Consider the following 12240-nt stretch of genomic DNA (forward strand, 5'->3'; position numbering starts at 1 on the left):
AGGAGGGAGAACATTCTGGCCAACATGTGGGCTGGGGCATGTAAATAGAAAGTATATAAAACTGCAGTAGTTGCAGCAGAAATTTTGTGTAGATAGGAGCAATATAGAGTTCTGGAAAGGTAGATTGGGGTCATTTACCCAATGGTGAGCCTTGATTTCCAGAATGAAGAATTTTCTTTGTTTGCTAGGCTGTTAGGAGCCACTGAAACCCTTGCTTTAGGAGAATGGCATAATTCTGGCAAAATTTTAGAAAGTAATTTGCCAGATATGTAGGACAGACTATAGGCAATGGTTTGGTTAGTAATCATAATAAATACCATACATGGTTTTTAATATCTTTAGGGACATTTATCTTTTCAGAAGTTAAGCTATGAACTAATTTTTATAAAATTATACACAACTATATAGAGGGATCTTTTGACATCTTTAATAAAGATAATGTACAAGAGAAGGCAGTAGTAATAACTTTCACTGAATGCTAATTTTAGGTCAGGTACTATATATTTGCTTCCATGAATTATTTTCTTAACTGTCATGTAAGATGGCTATTCTTTTTATCTAAGCTGAAGTGGTTAAGTAACTTAAGTCATTCAGCTACTAAATGGGAGAACCAGAATTTAAAAGTCTATCTGGTTCTCAAGTTCAATTTCTTTCTCTCTCTTTTTTTTTTTTTTTTTTTTTGAGATGGGGTCTTGCTCTATTGCCCAGGCTGGAGTGCAGTGGTGCTATTTTGGCTCACTGCAACCTCCATCTTCAAGGTTCAGGTGATTCTCCTGCCTCAGCCTTCTGAGCAGCTGGGACTACAGGTGTGCACCACCACACCCAGCTAATTTTTGTATTTTTAGTAGAGACAGTGTTTCGCCATGTTGGCCAGGCTGGTCTTGAACTCCTCGGCCTCCCAAAGTGGTGGGAGCCACCGCACCTGGCCTTTTTTTTTTTTTTGAGACAGAGTCTCACCTGTCACTCAGGCTGGAGTGCAGTGGTATGATCTCAACTCACTGTAGCTTCTGCCTCCAGGCTGAAGCAGTCCTCCCAGATCAACCTTTAAAGTAGCTGGGACTACAGGTGCACACCACCACACCAGGTTAATTTTTGTATTTTTTTGTAGAGACGGTATTTTGCCATGTTGCCCAGGCTGGCTTTGAACTCCTGAGCTCAAGCGATCCACCCACCTTAGCCTCCCAAAGTGTTGGAATTATGGGCATGAGCCAAATTCACACCTGGCCAAGTTCAATTTGTTAACCTACAGTATGTGATACTGTTCTGGGCAAATGAGAGAATAGGTGAAAGAAGATTTTAGTTTTTGAGAGATAGTAGGCTGTTTTAGGTTGGTGTAAAAATAATTGTGGTTTTTGGCAATTACTTTTAATTGCCAAATTAAAATTGTCAAATTAATTAAAATGGCAAAACTTGCAATTACTTTTGCACCAACCTAATACTGCCTCTACTTTTTACTTTCTATTCTTTCTCCCCTTCCTGAACAATTCAGTAAAAAAGCATCTGTATTAGGTATCCACCTTCTTGACCCAGAGAGGTGAGTTTTGTTGCCTGACCAGGGTGAGGAGGTTGTCTATAGGTGTAGTGGTGGCCTAATGTGGGGTTTTGGAGTTTGGGTGTGATAAGAAGGGTGTCCGAGTAGAAGAGGTTCCCAGTGTGAGTTATGTGCGCTAGAGTGGTATAAGGATATCCATGTTGGGGGTGGTGGCAGCTGATCAGTGCTGTCTGATGGAGCCCCAGTGGGGTGGAGGGCATCTATGCAGTAGAGGGGCCGTGTCAGCGACTGGAGATTGGTTACATATAAAGGGAGTGGGGTTGCAGATCAAATAAGCAAGTATGAGAGTCTAACTTCATTTGGGATTGCAGGTTGATCAAATAAGCAAGTGTGAGATTCTGACTTCTCATTGTTGGGGAAAGGAGTTACAAAATGGAGGAAACTAGAAAGGAACCTTGTGCTGTTGTATTTGAATTGGAGTTACCAGTTTGAATTTAGTTTTAAATCTACATAGATACATGTAGCAAACCTGGCACCTAGCTCTTCGTCTCTCAATGCCATTCTCAATGAACCAGGGCTCCTTGGAGAAATGGCCAATTTCAGGACTAGATCAGGGAAAGTAGAAAATAAGCCTGAAACATTGTGTGAGAAGATAAGGAAGCGTTCAACAAATGATGGGTTTATGTTAACGTGACTCAGAGGACAGCTTGAATGGACTCCCACTACCAAATTTGGAAGAATTTGAACATGAAAATAAATAATGATGGCAACATAGTTATAAATAGGAACCTATGAATCTGTACCGAAAAAAATTAATGAATAAATGGAAAGTTTGATGAAGGGTGGGATGGTTACACAGTCTCAAGTTATCTCACAACAGAATGATTACAAAGAGAAAAAAAGAGTCTTCCAGTAGAGAAGCTTGGCAGCGATGAAAGCAGACATAGCAATATGCCAGTTGTTAGGATGCTCTGAGGATGCCATGGCATTACTTCTGTGATATTCCTGCCAAGGATGCACACCTTAAATCTAATCATGAGGAGGCATCAGGCTAAATATAGTTGAGGGACTTTGCATAAAATTAATCCACCTGCAGTCTTTAAAACTATCAAGGTTATGAAAATTAAGAAAACATTGAAGCAATGTACCAGAGTAAAGGAGACAGGACAAAACAATTAAAGGCAGTTCATGAATCATTTTGCAATAAAAGGACATTATTGGAAAATTGGCAAGACTTGAAATGCTGTCTAAGGATTACATGTAATAATGTTATCAGAGTTAATTTCTTGTTATGATATCTGGTTATGGAGGAGAATTCCCTTGTTTGTAGGAAATAAACACCTAGGTGTTTATGGGGGACTGGACATCATATTGGCAACTTACTCTCACATCAGAGAAAAAAAAGTACTTTGTATTCTACTGTACTTGGAAGTTTTCTGGAACTTGGAGATTGTCCTCCTCTAGAAAGTTAAAAAGAACAACTACCTCTGCTAAGGGATTGACTTCTTCTGTTGGTGGTTTTCAGGTGGCCAGTGGTTAGAGGGAGAAATGTTTTGTTTTGCTGTACAAATGCAATTAAGAGAAGCCTCTATATAATCAGTCCTGTTTTGTGAATTATTTATGGAAATGCAGGTACTCTAGAAAGTTTACGTACAAAAATGTGTCATTTGGCTATGTAGGTGTTTGTGTGTGTGTGTGTGTGTGTGTGTGTTGATGTTAGAGATATTGTATTAGCTTTTGAAGGTAGCAGTTTGTACCTTTTAATGGTCCATTTGAATTGCTTGAAAAGGTTTCCATTTGTTTTTATTTTTTGGTTCACATTTCATAGATAAAGGACATAGTTTAATATCTTATAGTGGGCAGTAAGTTTTCTTTTAAATAGTTATTGACAATAATTTTAACATTGTTGTGAATGACAGTGAGAACAATATCTATTTATTGAGTGTTCTAGGTATTGAGTATTAGAGCATTAGTATAAATGCTTTTAGGGTATTTTTCTCTTTGGTAAAATGGGGACAAAAGTCCCTTTTTCTCATAGTGTTGTGAGGGTTGTATGTGGTAATGCATTGTGAAGTGCTTCAAAAAGTACCTGGCCTATAGGTGCTTAATAAATGTTTGCTAATTTATGATTACAATTATGATTATTATAATTATTGTAATGATGTTCTTTATTTGCATTATTTAATTCTAACAGTTAGCTCTTGAAGTAGGTATTCTTTTCTGTTTTACAGATGAGAAAACTAAAATTCTGTGAGAATTAGTAATTTCCTTAAGATAAGTCTAGTAAGTGACAGAATATTTCAAACCATGTTTATCTGACTTCAAAACCCATATGCTTCTGTGTAATGTTTTTTCTCTCCTTTTATACCAAACTTTTAGAAATAATTAGCGTTAGAATTTCAAGTACTTTGACTGGGCGCGGTGGCTCAAGCCTGTAATCCCAGCACTTTGGGAGGCCGAGGCGGGTGGATCACGAGGTCAAGAGATCGAGACCATGCTGGTCAACATTGTGAAACCCCGTCTCTACTAATACAAAAAAATTAGCTGGGCACGGTGGCGCGTGCCTGTAATCCCAGCTACTCAGGAGGCTGAGGCAGGAGAATTGCCTGAACCCAGGAGGCAGAGGTTGCGGTGAGCCGAGATCACGCCATTGCACTCCAGCCTGGGTAACAAGAGCGAGACTCCGTCTCAAAAAAAAAAAAAGAATTTCAAGTACTTTATATTCCAGTCTGTTAAATAAAAATGAAATATTTAATTTATATGCACAGTAGTACATATAACATGTAACAAGTACTTTATTAAAAATGTGGAAGACTGCTAAAGTATGGACAAAATTACACATTTAACTTTAAAAAGGTAGCATTTATTCTTTCCTTACTGAAAGAGCAAATATTAAAAGGCAGAAGTTCATCTCTCAATCATATTAATTAATGTTTTTATTAAGAATTAATAACAAGTGACATTTGAATCTTTTAAAGCAAAGCTATTTAGTTTAACTGAGATAAAGAAGTTTATTGGTGTCCTAAAAGCTACCTGGAAGATAACTTTTTTGTGGTGTTAGATGATATTCATCATATTTATCTCCTGAAGTTCTTAGCTTTTGTGGTGGTATTGCACCACCTTAGTTCTCCTTTGACTTTTCTTGTTGTCTGTAACATTTGTAAGCAAATTCTCAGTCGTGACTTGTGATCATAAACTCCTTTGTTCTTGGTGTTTGTTCTCTGTATCTTTTATCTCTTAAACCTTATCCTGTCTCCAACTTTACCTTTGTTCATAGCTTTACTTCCAGTGTCTCAGCTGCAGCACTGTTCAGTATCTCTTTCTAAATCCCTAATAGTTACATCCCACAATATCTTAAAACTCATGATACATAAAATCTTACTCATTATATCTCCACCAGTACCTTCTAGGAGTGTGGGGATAGGTTGTGGGAAAAGGGATTTTCCCCTTTAAGTTATTTCTGTTGATAAGTTCTATCTGCAGAGATCCTTCCTTCCTTTTTTTTTTTTTTGTAGAGATAGGGTCTCACTTTGTCACCTCAGGCTGGAGTGACAAAGCGAGTGCGCTACAATTATAGCTCACTGCAGCCTTGAACTCCTGGGTTCAAGGGTCCTCTCACCTCAGCCTCCCAAGTAGCTAGGATTACAGGTGCATACCACCATGCCTGGCTAATTTAAAAAAAATTTTTTTATTTTTTTGCTAGAGACAGGATCTCACTGTTGCCCAGGCTGGTCTCAAACTCCTGGGCTCAAGCAATCGTCCTGCCTTGGCCTCCCAAAGTGTTGGGATTACAGGCATATGAGCCACCATACCTGGCCTCTTCTCTTACTTTTAATGCTTATTCAAAGGAGTAGTATCTCTCAGATCGACTTCATTGTTCTTCATTGCTGCCCTGACCAGGACTTCTGTAGCTCATGCTTCACTATTTAGAACTTAATATTATATAATAATATTGTGTTGTTCTATGTTAGTTTCATCTGTTTAACTGTGTTAAACAGTTTTTAGCAAGTTCATGGAGATTTTTACTGCTCATATGCAGTGTTGGTACATACTAGGTAGTCAATACTTCCTGATTAATCAAAAATTATAGATCACTTACAATTTGCTTACCTGGTAGATGAACAAAACGGAGAGACTTCCTTTGCTATTCAAGAGATCTTATTCTTTAATTTTTAGGGTAGAGAATGAGAAGGGATAACAAATTCCATTCCAGTTTCTGCATATATTCTCAAGGATAGAAATAAGAATAAAGTTAGGAGTAAGAGGCTGGTCATGGTGGCTCATACCTGTAATCCCAGCACTTTGGAAGGCTAAGGTGGGTGGATCACCTGAGGTCAGGAGTTTGAAACCATCCTGGCCAACATGGTGAAACCTCATCTCTACTAAAAATACAAAAATTAGCTGGGTATGGTGGTGCGTGCCTGCAATCTCAGCTACTCAGGAGGCTGATGCAGGAGAATCACTTGAACTCAGGAGGCAGAAGTTGCAGTGAGTGGAGATCATGCCACTGCACTCCAGCCTGGGCAACAGAATGAGACTTCATCTCAAAACAACAACAACAACAAACGGAAAAAAGAATAAAATTGGGTGTTTTAAGAGATTATTTTCTGAAAAATTAAATGGAACATGCAATGTGATTTTTCTGGGTGTGAAAATTCATTGTAATAGGCTTAGATTTAAAAGAAATTGAGAATAAATGTGTTCAATTATGTATCTGATATTAAGTTCTTAGACATAACCAAATTTATCAAGTCTTTTGTATTGAAAATGAAGGAATTTAAAAAAATACATTCTCTAGGTAGTCAAACTATTTCAGCTATGATCTGCCTTTTTGTGAATAGTTATTGAAATGTTAAAACATTATCTAGTAATTCCTTATTATATATAAAGATCTAAGAATGATTATTTGTAGAAAAGGCATTTAGCATGCTAGCAAAATCTGGTAATTAGATAACTGATATACTGCTAACATATTTTACTCTTATTTTTTGAGCTAGCCTTTTAAGGATCGCTGTGAATGGTTTTATGAACATTTGCATTCAGGCCAACCAGATTCAGACATGGTGCACAGGCCAGTGAATGAAAATGATATTCTACTGGTTCATAGAGGTATGTTTAACAAAGAAACGGTTATATGCGTGAAGCACAGAGTGCTTGTTATTGTAAATTTTAATATGTAAAATTAACCAATGCTACATATTTAGATTCTATTTTTAGGAGTAGCTGTGAAGTTGTGTCAAAAGCAAACTGTGCAAAGCTAAAGCAAGGGATTGCTGTACGGTTCCATGGAGAAGAAGGCATGGTGGGTACAAAGGAAGATGATGTAGAAATCACTGTATATGAAGAAAGATTGAAATGCCTTTTGAATAAAGTTTGATATTTAGTTGATAAAGGAAGAAAACTTTATATTTAAATTTTGTTATTTAGAAAAAAAATTCCCAATATAACATATTTTTGTTGATGCTGAATTTTATTTTCTTGAATTTAGGGTCAAGGTGTTGTGCGTGAGTGGTTTGATATTCTGTCCAATGAGATAGTCAATCCTGATTATGCATTGTTTACCCAGTCAGCTGATGGTAAGTTGTATAGTCTAGATGACTTTTTCTGCAACTTGTTGCATTTTTCATCCTATTTCAGTACACTTTATCTTTGATTTGCACAGTAGACCTGTGAGCTAGGCGGGATGCTCTTATTTTATAGATGAGAAAACCGAAATTCGGAGTTTTTATCTGCATTCACAGAGTTAATAAGTGGTAGAATCATAAGTGGAACTTGACTCTTGGCCCCAAGGGGGTTTCTTATTAGTCCTTTGTAAAATAAAACTAAATTTGTTCAATTTAAGTATTGTTCTTTAGTCTACTTTTTTGAGGTAAATTTTTTTTTTCATAGATTCATGGTGCTTGTAGATGGACTTAAACAAATAAAAGTCCCTATTTGGAAAAATTAAAATTTGCTAACCCTATTTGAGTTTCCAGGTTTTAAAATATATTGGTTTTAGGAAAACCAAAGCCTAGAAATCTTGATGTAAAATTTCAACTCTTAATGTATTTATGTATACTAACTATTTTCAGTCATTTAAAGAGATCAAGACCTGGCTACTACAAAGCTCTTATTTAACCATATCATACAGATAATTAACTCTGTTTGTTGAAATGGTGCTTGTGACCTATAGAGTTGTAATTTGATATTGTAAACTAAATGGAATTAGTTATCACCTCATTTGTCTGAGGCATATTTGAGAACTCTCTAACTTAATAAAGACATATTCCAAGTAAGGTGGGATTTCAGTTTTCAAATGCTCTGTACACTTGCTTGTTTTTCCTAAAAATCTTTTCTTTCCCCAATGTTTACATTCTTTTATCAGGAGAAAATACTTCATTAATTGTAGTTTCTGATTGCTTCCAACCAAATTAGCAGTAAATCCCCATTTGATAAGAAGGATGATTTTAGGGGAGGCAAGTGGGAGTGGGCTGCAATAGAGCTAGGCAGCTGCAGGCATTCATCCCTGTGATGGGCTTCTTGGATACACCTTGAGTATTTGAAATCACCTAGGACTGCCTGCTTTAACTTGGTAACCTTTGATTCTTTGCTCTGAGGTGAATTTGGTGTCTGTGAATGACAAGTTCAGTGAAGCCGTGAGTTTAATTACTTAGGCCTAATCTTTGAAGCTAGATCTAGCATTATATTTTAGACTTACTTCTTCTCTTTATATCCTTTATTCTAAGTTGATTTAGTTCAGTATCTCAAAAACAGATTTGATGTGGAATCAAGTTGAAGTACTTCCTTAATGTAACAGATTTATAACAGAGCAAATGTTGAAGTACATAGACCCATAAAGATTTGTTTGTTTGTTTGAAACAGATTCTCACTCTGTCAGCCAGGGTGGAGGGCAGTGGCATGATCTTGGCTCATTGCAGCCTTGACCTTCTGGGCTCAAGTGCCTCTCCCACCTCAGTCTCCTGAGTAGCCGGGACGGCTGAGGTGGGAGGATCACTTGAGCTGGGAGAGCTGCCACGGCGCTTGGCTAGTTTTTGTATTTTGTAATTTCTGTGTGTGTGTGTGTGTGTGTGTGTGTGTTTTTCTGAGACCATGAAAATAATTGGGAGGGTCATAACTATGTATTTTTTTGAATTTAAAATTTGACATAAACTTTTAATTCTATTTAAACTAATTTTCAAGTTAAAAACTGTTACTCCTTTTCTGAAGATTTTCTCCGTTTCCTTTTTTTTTTTTAATTCTCCTTATCTATACTTTTAAGAATCTAGATTTTTCAGAAAGTAATTAGAGAAGGAATTAAACACAGAGCTAGGGGAGGAAAATAGAGTCATCAGAAATCTTTGTTGGTCCATAGCCCTAATCATTCATTATTTTTCAGGTAAAAAATATTTGTGATTATTTTCAGAATATTTTATTTTTGAGATTATGATTATATTTGTCTTTGAAGTCTGCCTTTATCATACTCACAAAGCTTTGCTTTGGATTTTAATATCGGGTCTTGCTTCATGACAGGGAATTATTCTCCAGAGGTCCTTAACAGTGAATGATGAGACTCACATGACTTACTGAAGTTATTCCCATAGATTTCCAAATTTGTACCTTATATCTAAATAAACTAGTCAGCAGTTTAACCTTGTGTTAACACTGAGAAATCAAAGACCAATGAAACACAGAGTGAATTATTGTCAAAATATATATGTAAAATGACTAAACATTTCACTTTCCAATAAATTTCTACCTTTTGTGTTTCTTTGATGCTATTTCATTAGGTTTATCAGTTATTCTTTCTTTTAGCCCAGGCATTTACAATAGTAGTATGTAGACAAGCTCATGATATGTTTGTTGAATGAATGTAATATGAATTAGTGGCCATCACAGAAAAATAGGAAAAATAGGAACAGAAAGTTATTTAAAGTTGAGGTTTTGGCATTAGGTTTTAACATTTAACTAGTAGTAGTTTTTTGTTTTTGAGATTTTTTTTTTTACTGTGATAAAATCCGCATAAAATTCACCATTTATATTATTTGAAAGTATACAATCAGTGGCATTTAAGAAGATTAATGATGTTGTGTAACCATTGGCCGCTATCTATTTTCAGAGCTTTTTCATCACCCCAAGCAGAACTTCCATACCCATTAAGCAATATCTCCCATTTCCCCTTTCTTCAGCCTTAGGTAACTACTAATCTACTTTACATATCTATAAATTTCCCTATTCTAGATATTTTATAAAAGTGGATTCATATTCCATTGCACTAGATTTTCAATAATTGATAACTATTGCCCTTGCCATTTTTACTTTCACCTCAGAGGTAATTGTTTAAACTTAATTGTTTGCCATTAGGAAGACTTGGTTACCTTGTGGACTGGGGTGATTTTCTAATCATTGTTAACAGGCATCAGGTTCATTGACTAGGTCTGTGACTTAAGAACAGTTGTAAATTTAAATTTTTTAGTTATTCTCATAGTGTTCTACTCCTAAAGAAGCAGAAACTAGCAAATACTCACTGCACTGGCATAAACAGATGAATGGGATAATGTCTGTCCTAGTGAACAGCCTATTCCCATACTGCCTAGGAAATTGTGTATATATGCGCGCGCGTGTGTGTGTGCGCGCGCACGTGTGCGCATGTGTGCACATGATCTTTTGCTGTATTATTTCCAGGGTGTCTCTGATGATCTTCCAACTAATTTCAGTCAAAAGTACTCTAAAATTTTCTCTCTGCCATAGACTTACTGTGATAAATATGTATGAATTAATGATTATCATCTGTACTTACAATTCTGCTTACCATATGTTATATATTCCACAAAGAACATTTCTCTGGAAGTTTATACATAATGAAACCTTAGCTTTGCTGAAGTTGTATGTGAATTAGTTTATCTGCATTGAAATAATCTTTCTTCTGCATATAGATTCTTAATAATATTTTGTATTTATTTCAATAGGAACAACTTTTCAGCCTAATAGCAACTCTTATGTAAATCCTGATCACTTGAACTATTTTCGTTTTGCTGGGCAGATCTTGGGATTAGCTTTGAACCACAGGCAGCTCGTTAATATTTACTTCACACGATCCTTCTACAAGCACATTCTTGGTATGGCTCTAGTATTATTTATGCAGACATTTATTTTTATTGTTTTTCTTTCAGTTTGAGGAAAACTAGATAAGCAGTGGCATTTTGGATGAGATAATTTTTATTTTGATTGGAGGCCATCTGTATATATAAGGCATTCGGGTTTGAGGGAGAAAAAAATGACCTACCTTTTTTTTTTTCCAAACACTTTTAGCTAAGTTTTTTTTTTTTTTAATTTTAGTGTGTGTATGTTTATGCTAAAAATATATTCCAATATGAGTATACTTAAGATAATTGGCACTTTTGAAGTTTATAATAACTTCCTGAATAGCTATTTCAAAGAAAGATTACATTGTAACAACGTGAGAGAAACACAGGCTTAATTTAACAGACTTTCAAATTCAGGAATCCATTTAAAAAATGCTGTGAATAGGATTATATTATATTTTGCAGTTTTTCAGAATATCTGTAGAGGGCAGCATTTTACCATTAAATAGAGAAGGGAGGCAAAAACAGTTAGACTATAACTACTGCATGTTTGCATTTTGTAGGTATTCCTGTGAATTACCAAGATGTGGCATCCATTGATCCAGAATATGCCAAAAATTTGCAATGGATTTTAGATAATGATATAAGTGATCTGGGTCTAGAACTAACTTTTTCTGTTGAGACTGATGTGTTTGGAGCAATGGAAGAGGTGCCTTTGAAACCTGGAGGTGGGAGTATTCTTGTGACACAGAATAACAAAGTGAGTACTTCCGTTTTTACCTTAACCATTGTTTGTAACTTGGCCCTGATAGTTTGCTAGTTACTCTAAGTTCTTCTGGCATTTGTAAAAAACTTTTACTGTTACAGTTTCATAACAGATAAAACATTTAAGTTAACAAAACCATCAAATATTAAATTTTGATTTAGAAAGGATTATTTTGTTAATAGTGCTAGCTATGCTGAGGTGGTTCCTAAAAAAGTCTAGAGCATTTTAACTGATAGTATAAATTAGACATATGCATTTTGAGAAATCTGATTAGAAATATAAACTTAATTTATAATTTTGAACTATTGAAACTTAAATTACTTGCTAAACTTGTTAGAGGGCCTATGTAAACCAGTCTCCACGTGGGGGAGTCACTTATTCCCAAATTTTATTAAAAGGCTTTGATGATTATAAAGTGAAACCAAATAGATGAAAATACCTTTAATTTAAAAAGCAGTATGTTATATAAATAAATGAAAGTAATATAGGCAAATGTATATATATTAGTTCCACATTTGAAATATAATGCTCTTAAATTAATTAGATGTGGCCTCTTTTGCTCATATCTTCAGTTCTAGTTTTTAGAATTGAAGCTATAGGGGTTTAAATGTTAACATCACTTTTATAATACTAGTCATAAAGTTCATCCAGGCTGGGAGGAAAAAAAAAGAAGAAGATAGTAGAGTGGGGTAGGATATCAGGGAATGAATGATGTGGTATGGAAGTTAAATTATAGAGGTGAAGCATTAAGTGGTCAGGTAGGAGTAAGGATGGGAAGAAGGAAATGTTCTGGGCTTACAGGAAGGAGCAGAGGTGACACAGAGCATGATGTGTTTGGGAAACCACAGATCAGAGTTGTGAAGCTTAGCTTAGGTTACAAAGTAAGCAAGTAGAAAAAGATGATGTGGGGAAGGGAGAAA

The 12240-nt window shown here is 35.6% G+C and overlaps 1 protein-coding gene across 5 annotated transcripts in view; it reads left to right on the forward strand.

Moving 5' to 3' along the window:
• HACE1 (HECT domain and ankyrin repeat containing E3 ubiquitin protein ligase 1) overlaps positions 1-12240 on the forward strand; it is a 104070-nt gene that overhangs the window by 68331 nt on the left and 23499 nt on the right. For all 5 annotated transcript variants that reach the window (XM_012438445.2, XM_021670516.2, XM_012438446.3 and 2 more), the window contains 5 exons: positions 6490-6601; positions 6697-6794; positions 6981-7068; positions 10438-10587; positions 11118-11314. In XM_012438445.2, the coding sequence (XP_012293868.2) occupies positions 6490-6601; positions 6697-6794; positions 6981-7068; positions 10438-10587; positions 11118-11314 (645 nt within the window). The remainder of the gene's footprint in view (positions 1-6489; positions 6602-6696; positions 6795-6980; positions 7069-10437; positions 10588-11117; positions 11315-12240) is intronic.

The sequence above is a fragment of the Aotus nancymaae genome, unplaced genomic scaffold (genome assembly GCF_030222135.1).
Source record: "Aotus nancymaae isolate 86718 unplaced genomic scaffold, 86718_ANA_hifiasm-v0.15.2.pri h1tg000040l, whole genome shotgun sequence".
Classification (NCBI taxonomy): domain Eukaryota; kingdom Metazoa; phylum Chordata; class Mammalia; order Primates; family Aotidae; genus Aotus; species Aotus nancymaae.